General features: G+C 43.0%; 3 protein-coding genes across 8 annotated transcripts in view; all 3 read left to right on the forward strand.

Annotated features, from left to right (window-relative positions):
- ENTPD1 (ectonucleoside triphosphate diphosphohydrolase 1) overlaps positions 1–23,027 on the forward strand; it is a 112,267-nt gene that overhangs the window by 73,208 nt on the left and 16,032 nt on the right. For all 6 annotated transcript variants that reach the window (XM_027112125.1, XM_027112126.1, XM_027112128.1 and 3 more), the window contains one exon: positions 5,844–5,971. Coding sequence is in view for 2 of the 6 variants with exons in the window: in XM_027112123.1 (XP_026967924.1) it covers positions 5,844–5,971 (128 nt within the window). In the remaining 4 variants the exon portion in view is untranslated. The remainder of the gene's footprint in view (positions 1–5,843; positions 5,972–23,027) is intronic.
- On the forward strand, positions 12,842–14,285 carry LOC113623239 (ral guanine nucleotide dissociation stimulator-like 2). The gene has a single exon (XM_027112130.1). It carries the CDS (start codon positions 12,865–12,867, stop codon positions 14,083–14,085), a length of 1,221 nt encoding a protein of 406 aa, XP_026967931.1. The 5' UTR covers positions 12,842–12,864; the 3' UTR covers positions 14,086–14,285.
- On the forward strand, positions 14,161–15,461 carry LOC113623238 (ral guanine nucleotide dissociation stimulator-like 2). The gene is given in 1 exon segment (XM_027112129.1): positions 14,161–15,461. A coding segment is annotated over 1 exon segment (1,014 nt). The 5' UTR covers positions 14,161–14,181; the 3' UTR covers positions 15,196–15,461.

Consider the following 23,027-nt stretch of genomic DNA (forward strand, 5'->3'; position numbering starts at 1 on the left):
AGTCCCCTGAGCTTCAGTGATTCTTCCATCACTGGGCTGTGTAAACACAGGAAGGACCACAGCACTGCACTGATGTTTACTCTCCAGTGCTTGTCTGTATTGGCTGCTTTGTTCTCTATGTGACAAGCCAAGCTTGGTCCGGATGTGACCCATCAGAAGTTGGAAGTGATTTGAATCTAGTGAGTCTCACTGAATCCGCAGAGCAAAACTTTTGTTGTTTTTGCCAAAAACCCACCACATCTGTCAACACCCCAAATCTTTTTATTAATGGAGTAAAATTTTAGGATAATGTTTGGTATCATGAAGTAGAGGTGCTGGGATTTCTCTGTATAGCAGAATTTTGACTAAGGACAGATTACATAATTTTAATCATTAATAGGATGCCAGCTGTGGATGTCATGATGGCTGTTTCTGTAAGAATGAAAAAGAATCAGCTTTTTTTTTTTTGCCTCTGAAATAGCTAATTGGCTTGAAATCAGTCTGTGTTTTCTCAGAGCTTGAATTTCCTTCACTTTTGTCTCTGTCAAGTGAAGAGCTGACATTTCTACCTGGCTCTCACCTCAAACAGAAAAGCTTTCTCATTTGTCATATGAAAGGAGGAGAATGGGAGGGAAGTGGCAGTCTTGAATTCTCTAGGATAGTGAGACAATTCAAAGGAAAACAAATACAACACTTTGCTGTTGATAGATATTTTTGGTAAAAATGTTCCTTGAAATTGTTTTTTGAAATACTGTTTCACATTGTATGATATAAGTCACGTTTCTGTTATCCACAAGGGAAATGAATAGCTTTTCAGGGGGAAATACAGTCATTGTGAATTTTCTGTAACAGAACTTGACTGTAGCAGTCATGGCATCTGAAAGAGCTCTGGGGCCTGGGAAGAGAGGGCAGTTACTGAAGTGGTTCCCTTTTATGAATACATCCTAGATATGTCCACCTAGACCCCCGCGTCTGCTACCACTTCCTAAGAAGAGTCTGGCTTCCTTCATGTGATAAGGACTTTTGAAAATTACCTGCCATGGTTCATAGAAAACACAGTATTTTAATTATTCCTCTCTGGGTAATCTAGTCGGTCACATGAAAAACAAACTTAGCCATTATTTTTTTGATAATACGGCTTTTGAAAATTGTGTATGAAAAATTCCTAAACTTCCTCTCTGATCTAAGTTCTTTTTCTTATCATATCTTTAATAAGACAAATATGATGAAAGCCTTGAATATATTCTAATAATATGGATATCATTGCAAAAACTGGGCAAATGTGGAAAAGTATACTTCCTTATTTTTATTCTCTATTTTTTTACTGAAGTACAGTTGATTTACAGTGTTGTGCTAATTTCTGCTGTACAGCACAGTGACTCAGTTATACACACATATACACATTCTTTTTTTTACATTCTTTTCCAATATGGTTTATCTAAGGAGATTGGATATAGATCCCTGTACTATACAGTAGGACCTTGTTGTTTATCCATTCGAAACGTAATAGTTTGCATCTACTAACCCCAAACTCCCAGTCCATCCCGCTACCTCCCCCCCTCCCCCTTGGCAACCACAAGTTTGTTCTCTATGTCTGTGAGTCTGTTTCTGTTTTGTAGATAAGTTCATTTTTTTAGATTCCACATATAAGTGATATCATATGGTATCTGTCTTTCTCTTTCTGACTTACTTCACTTAGTATGATAATCTCTAGTTGTGTATCCATGTTGTTGCAAATGGCATTATTTTGTTCTTTTTTATGGCTGGGTAGTATTCCATTGTATATATACACCACATCTTCTTTATCTGTTCATCTGTTGATGGACATTTAGGTTGCTTCCATGTTTTGACTATTATGAGTAGTGCTGCTATGAACATAGGGGTGCATATGTCTTTTTTTTTTAATCTTTATTGGAGTATAATTGCTTTACAGTGTTGTGTTACTTTCTGCTGTACAACAAAGTGAATCAGCTATATGCATACATATATCCCCATATCCCCTCCCTCTTGAGCCTCCCTTTCACCCTCCCTATCCCACCCCTCTAGGTCGTCGCAAAGCATCGAGCTGATCTCCCTGTGCTATGCACCAGCTTCCCACTAGCTATCTATTTTACACTTGGTAGTGTATATATGTCAATGCTACTCTCTCACTACATCCCAGCCTCCTCTTCCCCCGCTGTGTCCTCAAGTCTGTTCTCAACATCTGCATCTTTATTCCTGCCCAGGTTCATCAGTACCTTTTTTCTAGATTCCATATATATGAGTTAGCATACAGTATTTATTTTCTCTTTCTGACTTACTTCACTCTGTATGACAGACTCTAAGTCCATCCACCTCACTACACGTAACTCAATTTCTTTCCTTTTTATGGCTGAGAAGTATTCCATTGTATACATGTGCCACATCTTCTTTATCCATTCATCTGTCGATAGACATTTTGGTTGTTTCCATGTCCTGGCTATTGTAAATAGTGCTGCAGTGAACATTGTGGTACATGTATCTCTTTGAATTATGGTTTTCTCAGGGTATATTCCCAGTAGTGGGATTGCTGGGTCATATGGTAGTTCTATTTTTAGTTTTTTAAGGAATCTCCATACTGTTCTCCATAGTGGTTGTATCAATTTACATTCCAACCAACAGTGCAAGAGGGTTCCCTTTCCTCCACACCCTGTCCAGCATTTGTTGTTTGTAGAATTTCTGATGATGCCCATTCTAACTGGTGTGAGGTGATACCTAATTGTACTTTTGATTTGCATTTCTCTAATAATTAGTGATGTTGAGCAGCTTTTCATGTTATTCTTGGCCATCTGTATGTCTTCTTTGTAGAAATGTCTATTTAGGTCTTCTGCCCATTTTTGGATTGGCTTGTTTGTTTTTTTGATATTGAGCTGCATGAGCTGCTTGTATATTTTGGAGATTAATCCTTTGTCAATTGCTTCCTTTGCAAATATTTTCTCCCATTCTGAGGGTTGTCTTTTCATCTTGTTTATGGTTTCCTTTGCTGTGTAAAAGCTTTTAAGTTTCATTAGGTCCCATTTGTTTGTTTTTGTTTTTATTTCCATTACTCTAAGAGGTGGGTCAAAAAGGATCTTCCTGTAATTTATGTCATAGAGTTCTCTGCCTATGTTTTCCTCTAAGAGTTTTATAGTGTCTGGCCTTACATTTAGGTCTTTAATCCATCTTGAGTTTATTTTTGTGTATGATGTTAGGAAGTGTTCTAATTCCATTCTTTTACATGTAGCTGTCCAGTTTTCCCAGCACCACTTATTGAAGAGGCTGTCTTTTCTCCATTGTATATTCTCGCCTCCTTTGTCAAAGATAAGGTGACCATAGGTGCATGGGTTTATCTCTGGGCTTTCTATCCTGTTCCATTGATCTATATTTCTGTTTCTGTGCCAGCACCATACTGTCTTGATTGCATGTATCTTTTTGAATTATAGTTTTAGTTTTGTCTGGTTATATGCCAGCAGTGGGATTGCTGGATCATATGGCGACTCTATTTTTAGTTTTCTGAGGAACCTCCTTACTGTTTTCCATAGTGGCTGCACCAACTTACATTCCCACCAACAGTATAGGTGGGTTCCCTGGAAAAGTACACTTTCAACTGTTCAGTGATAATAATGAGTTAGTAAATATTCTCATTCAGAAAAGGAAGAAACAACTAGAGTCATATCAATCTATTTCCCACCTCAGGGCTTTTGCAGTTGATACTTCCTCTTCCTGGAATGTTCTTTCTCCTTCTCATAGCTGTTGTTTTCTCATCATCCAGGTCTAAGCTCAAACATCACCTTCTCAGAGAGCCTTTCCTGACCCGTAGTCTGATCTCCCACCCCAACTCTGCTGCAAGTCACTCTGTAACATTCCTTGGTTTTAATTTCTCCTCAACACTTTTCATGACCTGAAGTCACTTATTTGCATACTTCTTTTCTGGTTCATCTATCTCCCCAACTAGATGTGAACTCCAAAGATCAGGGACCTTGTTGGTCATTTTCATTGGCTACTAAGATTAGTGCCTGAATGAATAGAAGGAAAATGATATAATCAAAATTGTTGTATTTACGGAAACGACTAGGTAGACCTTTTGGACAGTTTGAAGGAGGAAAGCATTCAAAGTTCTATTATAGTAGAAACATTGCTGCAGTGTGCAACCCTCGGGTATTAGATATGTAACGTTTCGTCTAAAACGTGCTTGTTGTAAGCTGTGTTTGTCAATATCACGACTTTGGGAAGTGAGGTAGGTAGTACTCATGTAGGTAGGCAGTACTTAGGGGGCTCTTTTCCAAATTCCAGAGCCCTGGCAGCAAAAAGGACGTTTCTGCCACACCAGGATGTTTTGGCTTCAAGGTCTTTAAATCATGACTCTAATTGGATCAAAGCGTAAGTCTCATGGGAGGATCAGATCAGGGTTAGCTGTTTTAGCAGCTCAAAATGCTTTAAGAACTCAAGTTCTTTCCATCTCTCTGCTCAGCCATCCTTGGCTGGACAGTGTCTGAGGAAGAAGAGAGAATGCTTCCTTTCTTTTCCTAGGCTTGCCCCAGCAGACTTCCTCCAGGGTCTCACAGGCCATTTTGAGAGTATATGCCCACTGTTGAACCAGTCACTGGAGAGGGAATGAGATTATGCAGAACAATCAGCCCCTTTCTAGGAGGTGTATGGGCTGCTTGGGGGAGTGGCAGGCATCTGAACAAAACTGAGGTTCTTTTGGGAAGCGAGAAGGGGGGAAGTGCTGTATATTTCATTTATGATTCCCTTGTTTGGAAGCAATAGATAATGGTGTTGATAAAACTTTTTCTCCTAAGTTTTGTACTGATCGGTCTGATGGGTACAAACTGGTCCAAGATTCTAAAGATGGATGCAGACTGGAGACCCAGGCAGTTCCAGTCCTTTGGATTAAGTCCAACCTGTGCTCACAAGCTCGAAGGGGAGCTCCTGTGCTGGTGCAGCCACAGCTGCTGAGAAAGAGGGAAAGAGGAGGAGGGGACGCAGGTTCCTCTTTCAGTTGCTTTAATCCCTTCCCCTGTCCTTAGAGAAGTGAAAACTATTTTGGAGAACCCATCTCATTTCCACATGCTTTTTTATTACTTGATCCTATCTTTCTTCCGCAAAGCCTAAGAAAAAGGCTTGAGGATAGCTTGGGAAGCTGAGAGAGGAAGGATGAGAATGGAGGGAATGGTGTAACCATTCCATTTCCTGTTCACCTCTGCTGTAGGCTCTATTTATCCTGATCAAAGTAAATTTGCCTTTTATAGAATTCTCCTTCTGGAACTTTTTATGTCCCATGATGGTAAGAGTATGAACAGGATAGACAAGATAATGTGAATGATGAAATGTTCAAGACTCCACAGCCCCTACGCTGTTACCAATTACTTAACATATAAGCGTGGTTGAAGTGAAGGAATGTGTCAAAGCCAGGAAATGTCATGAAGTAGAGGGACTACAATGTTCGATGATACACTCTGAATACTTTTTAATATCATGCTCATTTTCCGGTAGATTTTAGAAATGAGGAGGGCTGTCCTTGCTTTCTTTGTTACTTGAACCTTGATAGACCTACATGACCTATTAAACAAGCTGCCAGTTTGGGATTTTTCCTTCTCCTCATCCCATATCTGATCACCGATCTAATTCTGCCCATTCTCCTTACCATAGCCACTAACTCAGTTTTGGCCCTCGTCACGGTACAGACAAATCCTTTTGTTCTTGTATTATTTCCCAATTACTTTGCAAGTGCCTCATGGATAAAGATCAGCTTTTATCTATCTTTGCTGTCTCCAGAAAGCCAGCACAAGACCATATAGAAAGGGGAAGAAAATCAATGTCTATTGATTTCTTGTTGATATTTTCTATTCTTCTTTCGTTTTTAGAGTCTGAAGTGAAGATATTTTGCTCTAAAAACATACTGGGCATCCTTGGCTTCTCCTGTGTCATTGCTGTGGTAGCACTGCTCGCTCTGGGGCTGACCCAGAACAAACCACTGCCAGAAAATGTTAAGGTAACTCAAACCCCTGAGTGTGTGTGTGTGTGTGTGTGTGTGTGTGTGTGCGCACGCACATGTGTTTGAGGGGCCCTGGGTGGGGCGGAGGGAAAGTGAGGTTATGGTAAGTCAGAGCATACAGTAGAAGTTGCGGTTCTGGAAGCCCAGGAGCAAGTCAGTCTCCGTGGAACTAGGCAAGTAAAATGGCAGCGGATGCTCATTCTGAAGGAAAGAACGCCTTGAATCAATTAGTGGTGGGAAGATGATTGTTCAGCAAATTGATTAAATCAATATTCTAATAGAGACAAATGCTTTTATTCACCACATCCAGATCTGTGATATACTGTGCTGGTATTCTACGATCTAGTGCTATCTCTGCTTCTTACTCACTGTTTCATTGTGGAAACAGTGAACTCTTTGTTTATTGAACACTGCATTCTTTGTTCTTTTTACTCCATTATTATTTTATTTATTTATTTTTTGGCTGTGTTGGGTCTTCATTGCTGCACGCAGGCTTTCTCTAGTTGTGGTGAGTGGGGGCTACTCTTAGTTGCGGTGCGCAGGCTTCTCATAGTGGTGGCTTCTCTTGTTGTGGAGCATGGGCTCTAGGCACGTGGGCTTCAGTAGTTGTGGCAGTCAGGCTCAGTAGTTGTGGCACGCGGGTTTTAGAGTACAGGCTCAGTAGTTGTGGCACACGGGCTTAGTTGCTCCACAGAATGTGGGATCATCCGGGATCAGGGCTCAAACCCATGTCCCCTGTGTTGACAGGCGGATTCTTAACCACTGCGCCACAAGGGAAGTCCCCTTACTCTGTTATTATCACTATCACCAAAGTTATAAAATTTATTAGACAGCTCTGTATAAAGCACTTTGGGAGACAAAGATTGTGGAGAAGACTTGTTCCTCATCTCCAAAATATTAAATAAATCAATTTTAAAATCAACTTAAAAAAGACCCCAGAGAACACATACATGTATCAAATATAGTAATTTGAAATGAATTCATGGATGAACAGACTTCTTGTGAAATTTCCACATTTGAAGAGCTAGTTAGTATCATTAAAAATAATTAGGGTCATTAACTCTGCTGTGATTTAGTTCTGCTTCCTTTCAAATTCATCAAAGTAGAATTTCAGAGACATGGATAGCTCACTAATACCTTGTAATATGGTCATCATTTTATTTAATCCATTAATGTAGAAACATATGGTAAGTTTAAATTTGTATTGCAAATACACCAATGTTAAACTTTCATTTGAATTATAATAAATAAATCCTCAAGGGCCAAGAGACCAATATGCTAATGAAGGCATACGTACACGTGGGCAGAAGTTAACTTGACTACAGAGGCCCTGGAATACATATACAGAAGTATATATTTTTTTGCATTTGAAGATACCAAACTGTGAGCCTGGAAAAATGGATGCATATGCCAGGCCTCTGAAACTATTGCCAACCACCCAAGCCATTTGCTATATAGCAGAGGCCTGGATATTACATTGGCACCCGTTTGCCACACAGATTCAACCCAGTGGGGCTGTGCACAGCAGTCCCTTTGTCAGCACAGAAGGCTGATACTGTCTCATTGTCAATGGTCTCTTGTTTTTTAATATTGAGTGATACTGGCTCTCCTGGCAAAACTTCACTCACAACTTAAGGCTCATGACATCTTGGTTTTGCTATTTGTTTACCAGCTCCAAAAGTACATGATTGCCTTCTTGATTTGACCTTTTTATATCTTCATTATTGCATCACTGGAGAGGGAGACTGCCTAGGAGGCAAAATCCACGACAGACTTAGGCTCTGTGTTCTCGGTGAATACCCGTGGTCGTGAATGACCTTCCGTCATTCATGATGTTTGTCTTCAAGACTGCCGTGATTCTGTGTTATTGTGTTTGCCTGGAAAAACGGAGCAAGGTCTTTGGCATCTGAAGTGTACCTTTATAGCAATGTCACTGGCTTGATCCCACTAGGACCCTCTGAAGAGCCGTGGAGAAAGCACTTCAGAATGATCTACCCTAGGGATTTATCTCCTGGTTCTCATCCCCTGTTGGTCAAGGGTCGTCCCAGAGGTTGTTAACTCCTGGGCACTTCCAGTTTTGCACATGTGTCAGAAGGGCTATGTGGGTACCACAGGTGACCTACTAGGTGGTAGGAGAGAAGACCCTGAGAAGAAATAGAGAGATGAGAAGGTACAGGTGGAGCTGGAGTAAGAAGGTTGGTCAAGGACATGTGAAGTGGCCACAAGAGGTATCTGAAGCATCACTATGCCTATTGCTTTTTGTAGGGGGAGAGTCGTTTGTACAAATAGTTTCAGAACAATAGAGACATATTAATACAGAGGTAGGTGCAGTGCTATGGCAGCCCAGAGGTAGGAGTCACCAATTGTGCCTGGTCACATGAAGACTTCATGGAGGCGGCAGCCTTGGGGCCAAGTAATAAGGAACACTAGGAGTTTCCCAGAAGGTGAGGGTAGGACATGTTCTTTACAAAGACCATACCATGTGTTACAGAGTGGCAGCCTAAATTAGCAAGTGATCTTGGGGAATCACCAGCAGTTCAGTATGGCTGGAATATTAAATATGGGGCAGGAAGGAATGGTGGGAGAGGAGACTTGAGTCTGAGCTTAGTTTGCCTAGCTCAGGAGTGGATGTCTCATCCATTCAACTCTAGTAGTGCTCAAGATTGGCTCCATATTAAAAGCACCTGGGAAGCTTTTTAAAAATACTCATATCTGGGCCCTACTCTGGGTCAATTAAATCAGAATCTCTGGGGTGAAGCCCAGGCACTGCTATGTTTTAAAAGCTTCCCAGGTGATTCTAATGAGCAGTCATGCTTGCCAACCACTGCTTCGAAGGTTTCAAACAGGAAGTTTACGCCCAGATTGTGTTTCCAAGATTCCTCTTGGCTGGAGAGCAGATTAGGAGGAAAGACCAGTTAGGATGTTCCTGACATTGTGTAGACAAGGCAGTTGAGCCTGGAACTAAGGCATTGTCTGTGGAATTAAGGCATTAAGGAGATAATGTGAGAGACACTTAGGTTGACCAGATCTTAGTGATTAGATTTCTTAGAGGACATTTTAGGATAAAGATGGAACACGTTGGGATGTAATGTTGAGAACAACCTCTGCATGCTTCTGTTTAAAGAGGGTGGTGGCCATAAGCCCCTCTATGGAAAGACTTTCAGCTGTCTCTCTACCCACTGCCTCTGATTCTTCATCCCTGTCTTATTGCAGGGATAATTATTCTGTCTGCTCAGAGTGTGACACAACATGGGCCATGGGTTCACACTGCCTGGGTTTAAACCTCAGCCCTGCTCTTACAGTCACAGGACATAACTTCTCTGAGCCCCAGTTTCTCCATTTGTAAGACAGAACTGATAATTGATATCTCATAAATTACTGTAGGAATGAAGTGGGATAAAGTAAATGCAGTGTGAAGTATGGAATAGGATGCTGGCCCATTGCAGGTACTCAGTGGTTGGTAGCTCATGTGTTATCATTATCATCTTTGTAGCCTATCTGTCTGGTGACAAATCGCCACTTATCTTTTTCCCTGCCTCTTCCCATCTGACTTGCCCTCTTCTAGCCCAGTTCTGGTCAGCCCTCCAGTCCTGAAGATCCAGTCTTGTCGTCTTCCTGCCTGGTCCAGTCTGGGTTCAGCCTTGCTGGGGAGGTGGTGGCCTCATGCCTGGGCCACATCTGGCAAAACACAGGAAGTCTTTATTGTACTGATGAGTCTACTTGCCCAGCTACCCAGCTTGTAAGCATATTGAGGACAAGGACTGGGTTTCATTTGTCTTTGCCTATTTTTTAATACTCTTTCACTCAATTTATTCATTTAATAAATAGTCATTGACCGTCTACTCTGCTTTAAGCCCTAGGGATACAGCACTGAGCAAGACTGGCAAAGTCCTGACCCTCATGAAGGTTATAGTCTAGTGGAGGAGATAATCATTAACCAGATAGTCACAAAATAAATGTTAAATTATGACAGCACAGCCTCTGACTTGGGTGGCTGCCTCATAGAAGTTTGCTGACTCAGTGAGTAGAGTGAGCATCTTGAACAGGTAAAACTGCTGCCTCCTTGGCTGTGAAGAGCGTGTGAAGAAGGACTAGCCCGACAGCAGAATCTGTCAGCCTCTGCCTCAGGCTCCCCTGCGGATGCTGGCTCCCCGTTCTCACTCCCAGAGCATACCCAGTTCAAACCTCTAGGTCGCAGAACCTGGGAATCTACACAGGTAACAGGCGTCCTGGGCTGTTCTCATGACACTGAAGTCTGGGAACTACTGCCATGTAGATACGCAACGACCACGTTGCAGAAACAAACAAACATAGGGCTTAATGAACTGAAGAATCATGAGCTGTACCTGTGTCCCCTGGGAAAGTGCCTTTGTCCTGGTGGACTTGGCGGGGAGGTAGAGTTGAGGTCTGCTTGGTTTACCACTTCCTTAATTGCTGGTTTGTCACTGGCAGTTAGCGAGTTGTCAGATATTCCTTTAGCACAAACATTGTACATTCTGGCACACACAGAACACCACAGGTTTCTCTCGAAGGCACCAAACTGATCCAGTCCCAAACCACGTGCCTTAATTAAAAGCTGCCACTTCTGTGGAATGCTGGCCAGGGACCAGACAGCTTTGATTTCGATCCCAGATCTGCCATTTGCCAGCTCTGAGACTTTGGGCAAGTGTATTCTCTCTACACCTGTTTCCTTATGTGTTACATGGAGATGGTACCTACTTGGAGGATGGTTGTGAGGATTAAATGGAATAATATCATACCACTAACTCACTTACCAGAGTGCCCAGCACATCAGAAGCCCTCAGTGGAGACCAGCTGTCAACACTGCTTTGGGGGAGATAAGTTCTAGGAAAGGCCCTTAGCTGTTGGTGTGTTGTGGTCACTGAGCTGGGTGCTCCCAGGATTTCCAACTGCTGCTAAGGGAAAGTGGCCTGTCCCCAGGCATCTGCTTTTGTCACCGGGAACTGAAGTGCTGTTCTTAGATGAGCGCTTGTGACTTTATCTTTTTATGGAGAACTTGGAAGAATTTACCTCAATTTTCAACCTCAAATACTCTTGGAAAATATATTATTTTTACTCCAGTGGACTTTAAAAAAACAACAACTGGAGATGAGTGGTGGTGATGGTTACACAACAATTTGAAAGTACTTAATGCTACACTGTACACTTAAAAATAGTAAAAATGGTCAATTTTATATTCAGTGTATTTTACCACAATTAAAAAAATGAAAACAACAACAAAATTGAAGTTTGTATTAAAGGTCTAGAAACTCCAACTGAAGAAAAAAGAAAGGAGGAAAATGGTCTCTGTTTCCAGGCCCTGCCAGCATCACTGTAGCTAATGGAGACCTGATTTGTTTATAGAGTACTAAAGTCACATTCAAAAGGACAAGCTTTGTTTATTCAAAAGGGCTAACTGAGGCAGACTGATGAGGTTGCTGAAGTTGCTGTTAAAGCTACAGGGACACCAGAGGGCAGGCAGCAGAAGCAAGAAGAACTACAATCCTGCAGCCTGTGGAGCAAAAACCACATTCACAGAAAGATAGACAAGATGAAAAGGCAGAGGGCTATGTACCAGATGAAGGAACAAGATAAAACCCCAGGAAAACAACTAAATGAAGTGGAGATTGTCAACCTTCCAGAAAAAGAATTCAGAATAACGATAGTGAAGATGATCCAGGACCTTGGAAAAAGAATGGAGGCAAAGACCAAGAAGATGCAAGAAATGTTCAACAAAGACCTAGAAGAATTAAAGAACAAACAAACAGAGACGAACAATACAATAACTGAAATGAAAAATACACTAGAAGGAATCAATAGCAGAATAACTGAGGCAGCAGAACGGATAAGTGACCTAGAAGACAGAATGGTGGAATTCACTGCTGTGGAACAGAATAAAGAAAAAAGAATAAAAAGAAATGAAGACAGCCTAAGAGACCTCTGGGACAACATTAAACGCAACAACGTTTGCATTATAGGGGTCCCAGAAGGAGAAGAGAGAAAGGACCAGAGAAAATATTTGAAGAGATTATAGTTGAAAACTTCCCTAACGTGGAAAGGAAATAGCCACCCAAGTCCAGGAAGCGCAGCGAGTCCCATACAGGGTAAACCTAAGGAGAAACATGCTGAGACACACAGTAATCAAACTGGCAAAAATTAAAGAGAAAGAAAAATTGTTGAAAGCAGCAAGGGAAAAACGACAAATAACATACAAGGAAACTCCCATAAGGTTAACAGCTGATTTCTCAGCAGAAACTCTACAAGCCAGAAGGGAGTGGCATGATATACTTAAAGTGATGAAAGGGAAGAACCTGCAACCAAGATTACTCTACCCGGCAAGGATCTCATTCAGATTCGATGCAGAAATCAAAAGCTTTACAGACAAGCAAAAGCTAAGAGAATTCAGCACCACCAGACCAGCTCTACAACAAATGCTAAAGGACCTTCTCTAAGTGGGAAACACAAGAGAAGACAAGGACCTACAAAAACAAACCCAAAACAATTAAGAAAATGGTCATAAGAACATACATATCGATAATTACCTTAAATGTGAATGGATTAAATGCTCCAACCAAAAGATACAGGCTTGCTGAATGGATACAAAAACAAGACCCATATATATGCTGTCTACAAGAGACCCACTTCAGACCAAGGGACACATACAGACTGAAAGAGAGGGGATGGACAAAGATATTGCATGCAAATGGTAATCAGAAGAAAGCTGGAGTAGCAATACTCATATCAGACAAAATAGACTTTAAAATAAAGAATGTTACAAGAGGATCAGGGGCCGGAGACCTATGGGAACAGCGGCCCGGGACCCGCGCTGCCCCCACCCCTCCTGAGCAGGCGCCCCCATGGCCCGACCCCACTGATTCCTTCACTCGGCCATGCTCCCGCGGCCCCTATGGCTGTTTTGGGACATGAGCCCCCCCGGGGGAGTCGTGCTGAGCAGCTTCCGGAGTCGAGACCCCGAAGAGGGTGGGGGCACAGGTGGCCGGGGTGTGGGCGGGGGGCAGGAGGAGGAGGAGGAAGACGATGAGGCCCCTGTGTCTGTCTGGGACGAGGAGGAGGATGGTGTCACCTTTACTGTCACAAGTCACCAGTATCGGCCTGTTGATCCCTTGGCCCTGAGGCCTCCCCCGCGTTACTCCCAGAGGCTCCGAGCTGGCACTCTGGAGGCCCTGGTCCGACACCTGCTGGACGCCTGGACATCAAGGACTGACGTGACCTTCACAGCAGCCTTCCTGGCTACTCACTGGGCCTTCACCTCCACGCCTGCCCTGCTAGGGCTTATGGCTGACAGGCTGGAAGCCCTTGAATCTCATCCTACTGATGAGCTAGAGAGGACAAAAGGGGTGGCCATCTCTGTACTGTCAACCTGGCTAGCCTCTCACCCTGAAGATTTTGGCTCTGAGGTCAAGGGTCAGATTGACCGGCTTGAGAGCTTCTTGCTTCGGACAGGGTATGCAGCAGGGGAGGGTGTTGGGGGGGGCAGCGCTGACCTCATCCGCAACCTCCGGTCCTGGGTGGACCCCCAGACCCCCGAACTTCCTAAGCCCCTGGCCCTCCCCGGCGATCCCCCTGCTGACCCCACGGATGTCCTGGTGTTCCTTGCTGACCACTTGGCCAAACAGCTGACCCTGATAGATGCGGAGCTATTTCTCAATCTGGTCCCCTCTCAGTGCCTGGGGGGTCTGTGGGGTCACAGAGACCAGCCAGGACATTCCCACCTCTGCCCATCTGTCCGGGCTCCTGTCATACAGTTTAACAAGGTGGCAGGGGCAGTGGTCAGCTCTGTCCTGGGGGCTACCTCAACCATAGAGGGGCCTGAGGAGGTGACCATACGGCCACTCTGTCCACCCCAGAGGGCCCGGATGCTGGAGAAGTGGATCCGTGTGGCAGAGGAGTGCCGTCTGCTCCGAAACTTCTCTTCAGTATATGCTGTGGTGTTGGCCCTGCAATCCAGCCCCATCCACAGGCTTCGGGCAGCCTGGGAGGAAGCAGCCAGGGACAGCCTCAGAGTCTTTTCCAGCCTCTGCCAGATTTTCCCCGAGGAGGATAATTATTCCCAGAGCCGGGAGCTCCTCCTGCAGGAGGTGAAGCTGTAGCCTTCTCTGGAGCCAAATTCCAAGAAGTCCCCGAGGTCTGGCTCCCAGGGTGGGGGTGTGGTCCCATACCTTGGCACCTTCTTGAAGGACCTTGTGATGCTGGACGCAGCCTCCAAGGATGAGCTGGAGAATGGATACATCAGTTTTGACAAGCAGAGGAAGGAGTTTACTGTCCTTTCTGAGCTGAGGCAGCTCCAGAACAAATGTCGTGGCTATGACCTCCGACCTGACCCCGATATCCAGCGGTGGCTACAGGGGCTCCGGCCACTGACAGAGGCCCAGAGCCATCAAATGTCCTGTGAGGTGGAGCCATCCAGTACCAGTTACCCTCCTGCCCTGCAGGTGCTTCGGCCTACGCTGGTCATCTCGCAGTGGACAGAGGTGCTGGGTTCTGTTGGAGGTCCCACACCCCTTGTCTCCTGGGACTGGCCCAGTGTGGTGGCAGAGGAGGTGCCTGGAATCCCCGCTCCACTGCTGACCCGGCTGGCCCAGCACATGAAGTGGCCGTCTGTCTCATCTCTGGACTCCGCCCTGGAAAGCACTCCAGCCCTGCAGAGTCCCGCTGATCCCAGCCACTTCTCTCCCCCAACTTCCTTCCTGAGGCCTTCTCGAGGTCACTGCTGCTCAGCCTCCTGTGGCTCCCCACTCAGTGGGGGTGCAGAAGGGGCCTCCAGGGGGGCTGGATATGGGGGAGGGGGGCCTGGGCCAGGGGCTTCTGATTGCCGCATCATCCAAGTCCAGATGGAGCTGGGGGAAGACGGCAGTGTCTACAAGAGCATCTTGGTGACAAGCCAGGACAAGGCTCCAAGTGTCATCAGTCATGTCCTTAAGAAAAACAATCACGATTCTGCGGTGGCTTCAGAGTATGAGCTAGTGCAGCTGCTCCCAGGGAAGCGAGAGCTGACTTCCCCCCCCTCGGCTAACGTCTTCTACGCTATGGACGGAGCTTCACTCGATTTCCTCCTGCGGCAGCGGTGACGGCCCTCCACTGCTACAATGGGCCATGCCAGTGGCCCTTCTGCCTCGGGAACTCCCCCAAGTGAGGGAAGAGGGGGTTCTTTTCCCAAGATCAAGGCCACAGGGAGGAAGATTGCCCAAGCACTGTTCTGAGAAGGAAGCCCTGTTGGCTCCTAGAACTCATGGTGGCCGTGCCAGATGTGGGGAGCCATCCTGAATGGTGGCAGTTGCTGCACTGGGAAAAAATCCAGAAGGATGGCCAACCACCCTGGGGCAGTGAAGCGCCAGTGGTTTACCAGACAGCCGAGATCCAGCCCTATGGGAACTGGTAATCTTGGTACCCAAGACGGATACCTGTGTATAGCTTCCCACTTTCCATGAATGCAGCACACAGCTAGTGCTGGAAAAAGGATGCGTTTTTGATTCCTGGCCACATCCTAGCATGCTAAGGGCCAAGGAAAGGCCTGGAAGTAGGGGGAAAGGAAAGGCCTGGAAGTAGGGGGAAAGGAAAAGCCTAGAGGCTCTGAGCCCCAGGGGAAGGGAATGGTAAGAAAAAGGTTCTAGTAGGAGTTCCTCTTCCTACTCTGGGTGTTCCTGTCACTGTGACAACACTAATAAACCAAAACACTACCTGAACTCTAAAAGAAAATGTTACAAGAGACAAGGAAGGACACTACATAATGATCAAGGGATCAATCCAAGAGGAAGATATAACAATTATAAATATATATGCACCCAACATAGGAGCACCTCAATACATAAGGCAAATGCTAGCAGCTATAAAAGGGGAAATCGACAGTAACACAGTAATAGTGGGGGACTTTAACACCTCACTTACACCAATGGATAGATCATCCAAAATGAAAATAAATAAGGAAACAGAAGATTTAAATGACACAATAGACCAGATAGATTTAACTGATATTTATAGGACAGTCCATCTGAAAACAGCAGATTACACTTTCTTCTCAGGTGCGCACGGAACGTTCTCCAGGATAGATCACATCCTGGGTCACAAATCAAGCCTCAGTAAATTTAAGAAAATTGAAATCATATCAAGCACCTTTTCTGACCACAATGCTATGAGATTAGAAATCAATTACAGGGGAAAAAATGTAAAAAACACAAACACATGGAGGCTAAACCATACGTTACTAAATAACCAAGAGATCACCGAAGAAATCAAAGAGGAAATAAAAAAGTACCTAGAGACAAATGACAATGAAAACACAAGGATCCAAAACCTATGGGATGCAGCAAAAGCAGTTCTAAGAGGGAAGTTTATAGCTATACAAGCCTACCTCAAGAAACAAGAAAAGTCTCAAATAAACAATCTAACCTTACACCTAAAGGAACTAGAAAAAGAAGAACAAACAAAACCCAAAGTTAGCAGAAGGAAAGAAATCATAAAGATCAGAGCAGAAATAAATGAAATAGAAACAAAGAAAACAATAGCAAAGATCAATAAAACTAAAAACTGGATCTTTGAGAAGATAAACAAAATTGGTAAACCATTAGCCAGATTCATCAAGAAAAAGAGGGAGAGGACTCAAATCAATAAAATTAGAAATGAAAAAGGAGAAGTTACAACAGACACCACAGAAATACAAAGCATCCTAAGAGACTGCTACAAGCAACTCTATGCCAATAAAATGGACAACCTGGAAGAAATGGACAAATTCTTAGAAAGGTATAGCCTTCCAAGACTGAACCAGGAAGAAATAGAAAATATGAACAGACCAACCACAAGTAATGAAATTGAAACTGTGATTAAAAAATTCTTCCAACAAACAAAGTCCAGAACCAGATGGCTTCACAGGGAATTCTATCAAACATTTAGAGAAGAGCTAACACTCATCCTTCTCAAACTCTTCCAAAAAATTGCAGAGGAAGGAACACTCCCAAACTAATTCTATGAGGCCACCATCACCCTGATACCAAAACCAGGCAAAGATACTACAAAAAAAGAAAATTACAAACCAATATCACTGATGAATATAGATGCAAAAATTCTCAACAAAATACTAGCAAACAGAATCCAACAGCACCTTAAAAGGATCATACACCATGATCATGTGGGTTTTATCTCAGGGATGCAAGCATTCTTCAATATATGCAAATCAATCAGTGTGATACACCATATTAACAAATTGAAGAAGAAAAAACCATATGATCATCTCAATAGATGCAGAAAAAGCTTTTGACAAAATTCAACACCCATTTATGATAAAAACTCTCCAGAAAATGGGCATAGAGGGAACCTACTTCAACATCATACAGGCCATATACGACAAACCCACCACAAACATCATTCTCAATGGTTTTTCCTCTAAGATCAGGAAAAAGACAAGGATGTCCACTCTCACCACTATTATTCAACACAGTTTTGGAAGTCCTAGCCATGGCAATCAGAGAAGAAAAAGAAATAAAAGGAATACAATTTAGAAAAGAAGAAGTAAAACTGTCACTGTTTGGAGATTACATGATACTATACATAGAGAATCCTAAAAATGCCAGCAGAAAACTACTAGAGCTAATCCATGAATTTGGTAAAGTTGCAGGATACAAAATTAATGCACAGAAATCTCTTGCATTCCTATACACTAATGATGAAAAATCTGAAAGAGAAATTAAGAAAACACTCTTTTTTTACCATTGCAACAAAAAGAATAAAATACCTAGGAATAAACCTACCTAAGAAGACAAAAGACCTGTATGCAGAAAACTATAAGACACTGATGAAAGAAATTAAAGATGATACCAACAGATGGAGAGATAGACCATGTTCTTGGATTGGAAGAATCAATATTGTGAAAATGACTATACTACCCAAAGCAATCTACAGATTCAATGCAATCCCTATCAAATTGCCAATGGCATTTTTTCCGGAACTAGAACAAAAAAATCTTAAAATTCGTATGGAGACAATACAGACCCTGAATAGCCAAAGCAGTCTTGAGGGAAAAAAACGGAGCTGGAGGAATCAGACGCCCTGACTTCAGACTGTACTACAAAGCTACAGTAATCAAGACAATATGGTACTTGCACAAAAACAGAAACATAGATCAATGGAACAAGATAGAAAGCCCAGAGGTAAACCCACGCACCTATAGTCAACTAATCTATGACAAAGGAGGCAAGAATATACAATGGAGAAAAGACAGTCTCTTCAATAAGTGGTGCTGGGAAAACTGGACAGCTACATGTAAAAGAATGAAATTAGAACACTCCCTAACACCATACACAAAAATAAACTCGAAATGTATTCGAGACCTAAATGTAAGGCCAAACACTCTAAAACTCTTAGAGGAAAACATAGGAAGAACACTCTTTGACATAAATCACAGCAAGATCTTTTTGATCCACCTCCTAGAGTAATGGAAATAAAAACAAAAATAAACAAATGGGACCTAATTAAACTTCAAAGCTTTTGCACAGCAAAGGAAACCATAAAGAGATGGTAAGACAACCCTCAGAATGGGACAAAATATTTGCAAATGAATCAACAAAGGATTAATCTCCAAAACATATAAACAGCTCGTGCAGCTCAATATTAAAGAAACAAACAACCCAATCCAAAAATGGGCAGAAGACCTGAATAGACATTTCTACAAAGATGACATACAGATGGCCAAGAAGCACATGAAAAGCTACTCAACATCACTAATTACTGGAGAAATGCAAATCAAAACTACAATGAGTTATCACCTCACACCAGTTAGAATGGGCATCATCAGAAAATCTACAAACAACAAATGCTGGAGAGGGTGTGGAGAAAAGGGAACCCTCTTGCACTGTTGGTGGGAATGTAAATTGATACAGCCACTATGGAGAACAGTATGGAAGTTCCTTAAAAAACTAAAAATAGAATTACCATATGATCCAGCAATCCCACTACTGGGCATATACCCAGAGAAAACCATAATTCAAAAAGACACACGCACCCCAGTGTTCATTGCAGCACTATTTACAATAGCCAGGTCATGGAAGCAACCTAAATGCCCATCGACAGACGAATGGATAAAGAAGATGTGGTACATATATACAATGGAATACGTCTCAGCCATACAAAGGCATGAAATTGGGTCATTTGTTGAGACGTGGATGGATCTAGAGACTGTCATAGAGAGTGAAGTAAGTCAGAAAGAGAAAAACAATTATCGTATATTAACGCATGTATGTGGAACCTAGAAAAGTGGTAGAGATGAACTGGTTTGCAGGGCAGAATTTGAGACACAGATGTAGAGAACAAACGCACGGACACCAAGTGGGGAAAGCTGCCACAGGGGGTGGGGATGGTGGTGTGATAAATTGGGTGATTGGGATTGACGTGTATACACTGATGTGTATAAATTTGATTAAAAAAAAAAAAAGCTACAGGGACTTTTAAGAAAGATTCTAAAGGACCAGTATGTCTGAAGAGACCAAAAGAAGGTAATTCACACCGTTCACACCGTTGCCCATGTTACCTGGCTTCTGGGGTTTTTGTTGCGGGGAAGGGGTGGAACTCAGCCCCATGGCACTACTTTATATTAGACTGTGTATATTAACATCTTTTAGGACTGGAAGGAGTTTAGGGACTATATAGTTCTAACTCCCCTTATTCATTCATGTGTTTTGAGCAACAGTTGTCTGTTGAATTCCTTCTTTGTACCTAACATATAATAGGATCTACCATTGTGGATGCTGGATATACCATAGTATGCAACACAGACCTGCCCTAATATAGCTTAGGATCTAATAGGGAAGACAGACATTAATCAAATAGCTACGTAAATGTAATTACACATTGTGTAATTACACATTGTGGCAAGTGCTGTCTTTAGAGGGAAAATACAGGTTGTCTGAGACATGGATTAGGAGGGTAGACTCAGATCTGAGAAGGTCAGGGAAAGCTGGGATCTCAGGTGAAGGGCTTTCTGGGCAAAGTCTCTGGAACAGAAACCTCGTGGCCAGTGGGGAACTGAGAGTACGCTAGTGTGAGGGTGGGTGTTTTCTGAATGAGGAGAGGGTTGAACATCCCACTTCTGCTGAGTCAGGAGTAGAAGTATGTCATCTACTGTTCCAATTTTCTCTTTCTTTTCACATTGAAGGAGACTTACTCAGAAGCCTGGACCTGTGACATTTGCACAGGTAGAATTATTTCCATCCAAAGACAGGATCTGCCCCACTTCCACATGGCCTCCAGTCTCCCTGAGCTCGGGCTCTGTTGCTACCCACATCTCCAGATCTTCACCAAGGCACACTGGTGTCTCATGACCCAAGCAAGGTCATTTCTGTTGACCCTCTTTCTAGACCGCTGCTTCTGTTCACTCAGCATAGCTCATGAAGATCAGTTATGGTTGATAAAATCATGTGTATGATCAAAACTAGCTTAAGATGAAGTTTATACACAGTATGATTGCAACTATATAAAAATTACCATGCATTAAAGAAGACCAGAAGGAAATAAATAAAAAGAACAGTGATGTCTAGTTGGTGAAATCTTTTTTTTCCTTAATTTTATTTTTTTTTTCGGGGTATAGTTGTTTTACAATGTTGTGTTAGTTTCTACTGTACAGTGGAGTTCCTTGTGCTATACAGCAGGTTCTCATTAGTTATCTATTTTATACATATTAGTGTATATATGTCAATCCCAATCTCCCAATTCATCCCCCCCACTCCTTTTCCTGCTTGGTGTCCATACGTTTGTTCTCTACATCTGTGTCTCTATTTCTGCCTTGCAAATCGGTTCATCTGTACCACTTTTTTAGATTCCACGTATATGTGTTAATATATGACATTGGTTTTTCTCTTTCTGACTTACTTCACTCTGTATGACAGGTTCACCCACATCTCTACGAATGACCCAATTTTGTTCCTTTTTATGGCTGAGTAATATTCCATTGTATATATGTACCACATCTTCCTTATCCATTCGTCTGTCGATGGACATTTAGGTTGCTTCCATGACATGGCTATTGTAAATAATGCTGTAAATGTATATTGGGGCTAGTTGGTGAAATCTTTAATGTCTTTTTTTCCCTTTTCCTTTCATTTTCTAGATGTTACTTAATAAATTTATAGTACTCTTAAAAGAGAAAGTCATATTGAAATAATAATATTAAGGAGATGTCAGATCTCTTCCTCACTACTCAAATCTTTGATTTTTCTTTGATGTGAAGGACATACTTATAGGGGTTTTAGAAATGTTTTAAATATGAGCTACAGAGAAACATTGGGTACGAGTAATAGCATGACAAGGCACAGCATTTCACAAAACATTTCTATAGGATGCAATTTTTATTTAAAACAGAATTCTGTTGTCACTGAGTCTGGGGGATGCTGGTTTAAACTAGGTTAAGTGGGTTTCTCCACTGTTAGAATTCTCTGAAGCAGTCACTACCTAGTGGGTTCGTGAGCCCAGGATGGGGAGAGAGCATGCAGCATTCCCCAGACTTCTGGGAAACTTTCTTCACTCAGGTCCCTGCAGGCTTAGTGCTCTGTGGAACATGCTTTGGAAGATGCTTATGTGGGGAAAGAGAGCAAAAGCTGGTGGCTCCTGGGGCTCTAGATGGATCAGGTGAGGTATAACTATCTTTACTACCCATTCAGCAAGTCAAACTGCTCTGGACCCAGTTTTCTACTATAAAATAAGAGGATTGATGAAATGAACTTCTAGCTCTAAAATGGGCCAGCTATGAAAAACAAGTGAATATGCTTGTAGGTTTGTGACAATGAAAGGCAAACTCCCCGAATGTTCAAACAGAATTTTCAGACAATCAAGCTTTATCTTTCCCTAAAGGCAGCAAGTGATGCCGAATTTTCCTTCTGCAATTCATTTGGAAGACAAAGAACATTTGTTCCAGTTCAACAGGTTAGCACTCCAGGCTGCCATATACAGCAGGAAATGCCCTCAATTCCTGTGTCAATGCTCTACCCGCCCTTCTCAAGCACTTGCCAAATGAAATGTAGTAAAAGTTTTCCTTTCTCAACCACCTCACTGTGTAAGGCCTTAGAGAAACAGGCTGATAGGAGCAAGGCTGGTTCCTTTGCTCTACTGGAAGAGTACCTTTCATGTCAACATAGTAGACAGAATAGAACATCCTGATTCCAGATAAAGGCTTCTTGCTGCTGCTGCCTCGCTATCTTTTATCATATACTTCTGTGGTTAGAACATCTTCTGACAGGGAGAATTCAGGGACCCTGCTAGGGAACAGCAGGATTTTCTGCCGTGTAACGCCTGAGGCTTTTGCTCCACCCTGAGAGGTTTCCCACAGGTTCAAAGGCCCCAGACCTCAGTTAGACCCCTGTCTGCTCACAAAGGTCACCGCCTAAGCCCGTTCTTGGTTTGATCTCACTGCAAGCCTAGCTGCTGAGGAGTCTGCGCAGCTTCCTTCCTTGCTGCTCATCTGAGCTGTGGCCCTCACAGTGCGATCTGCCACTTGATAATGCTTAAGTCAGCAGTTGTTTTACATCTATCCCCTCATATTGTCTTATCACCTGGGAAGAACCTAAAAACTCCAGGATGAAAAGAAGACAAGAATTAGAATTCAACTCCCTGGACCACTACGGATAGCTAAACGTAGAGCTTGTTGAGCTGTCAAGTTTTCTTCCATTTCACCCCAGGGAGTATCACTGTGCTGCTGTGTGAGCATCCTTGACCTTGCATAACATCTGCAGTATTCTCTGCCTCCTTCTGCACAGTGGGGCTTCCCTGTGGTAATCAGCGTTATGCCCCCGTAAAGAAAAGGGCCCGCATGCTTGCTTCAGGCAAAGTGATTAGGTGACGGAGCCTGGATTTGGATCAGAGTCAGACCCAAGACCTTGTGCTCCTTATACGGAGGAACAGAGGAGCAAGGTCCAGACTATAGTTTTCAAATTGGTGCCCCACTTAAAGGCCTGACTCTGATCGAAAACCAGGCTCCGTCACCTAATCACTTTGTATCTTGACTAAATTACTTAACCTCTTTGTACTTTAGTTTCTCATCTGTATAGTGGGGATG

Source organism: Aethalodelphis obliquidens, unplaced genomic scaffold (genome assembly GCF_003676395.1).
Source record: "Aethalodelphis obliquidens isolate GAN/ISIS:26980383/991018 unplaced genomic scaffold, ASM367639v1 scaffold11, whole genome shotgun sequence".
In the NCBI taxonomy this organism is placed as follows: Eukaryota; Metazoa; Chordata; class Mammalia; order Artiodactyla; family Delphinidae; genus Aethalodelphis; species Aethalodelphis obliquidens.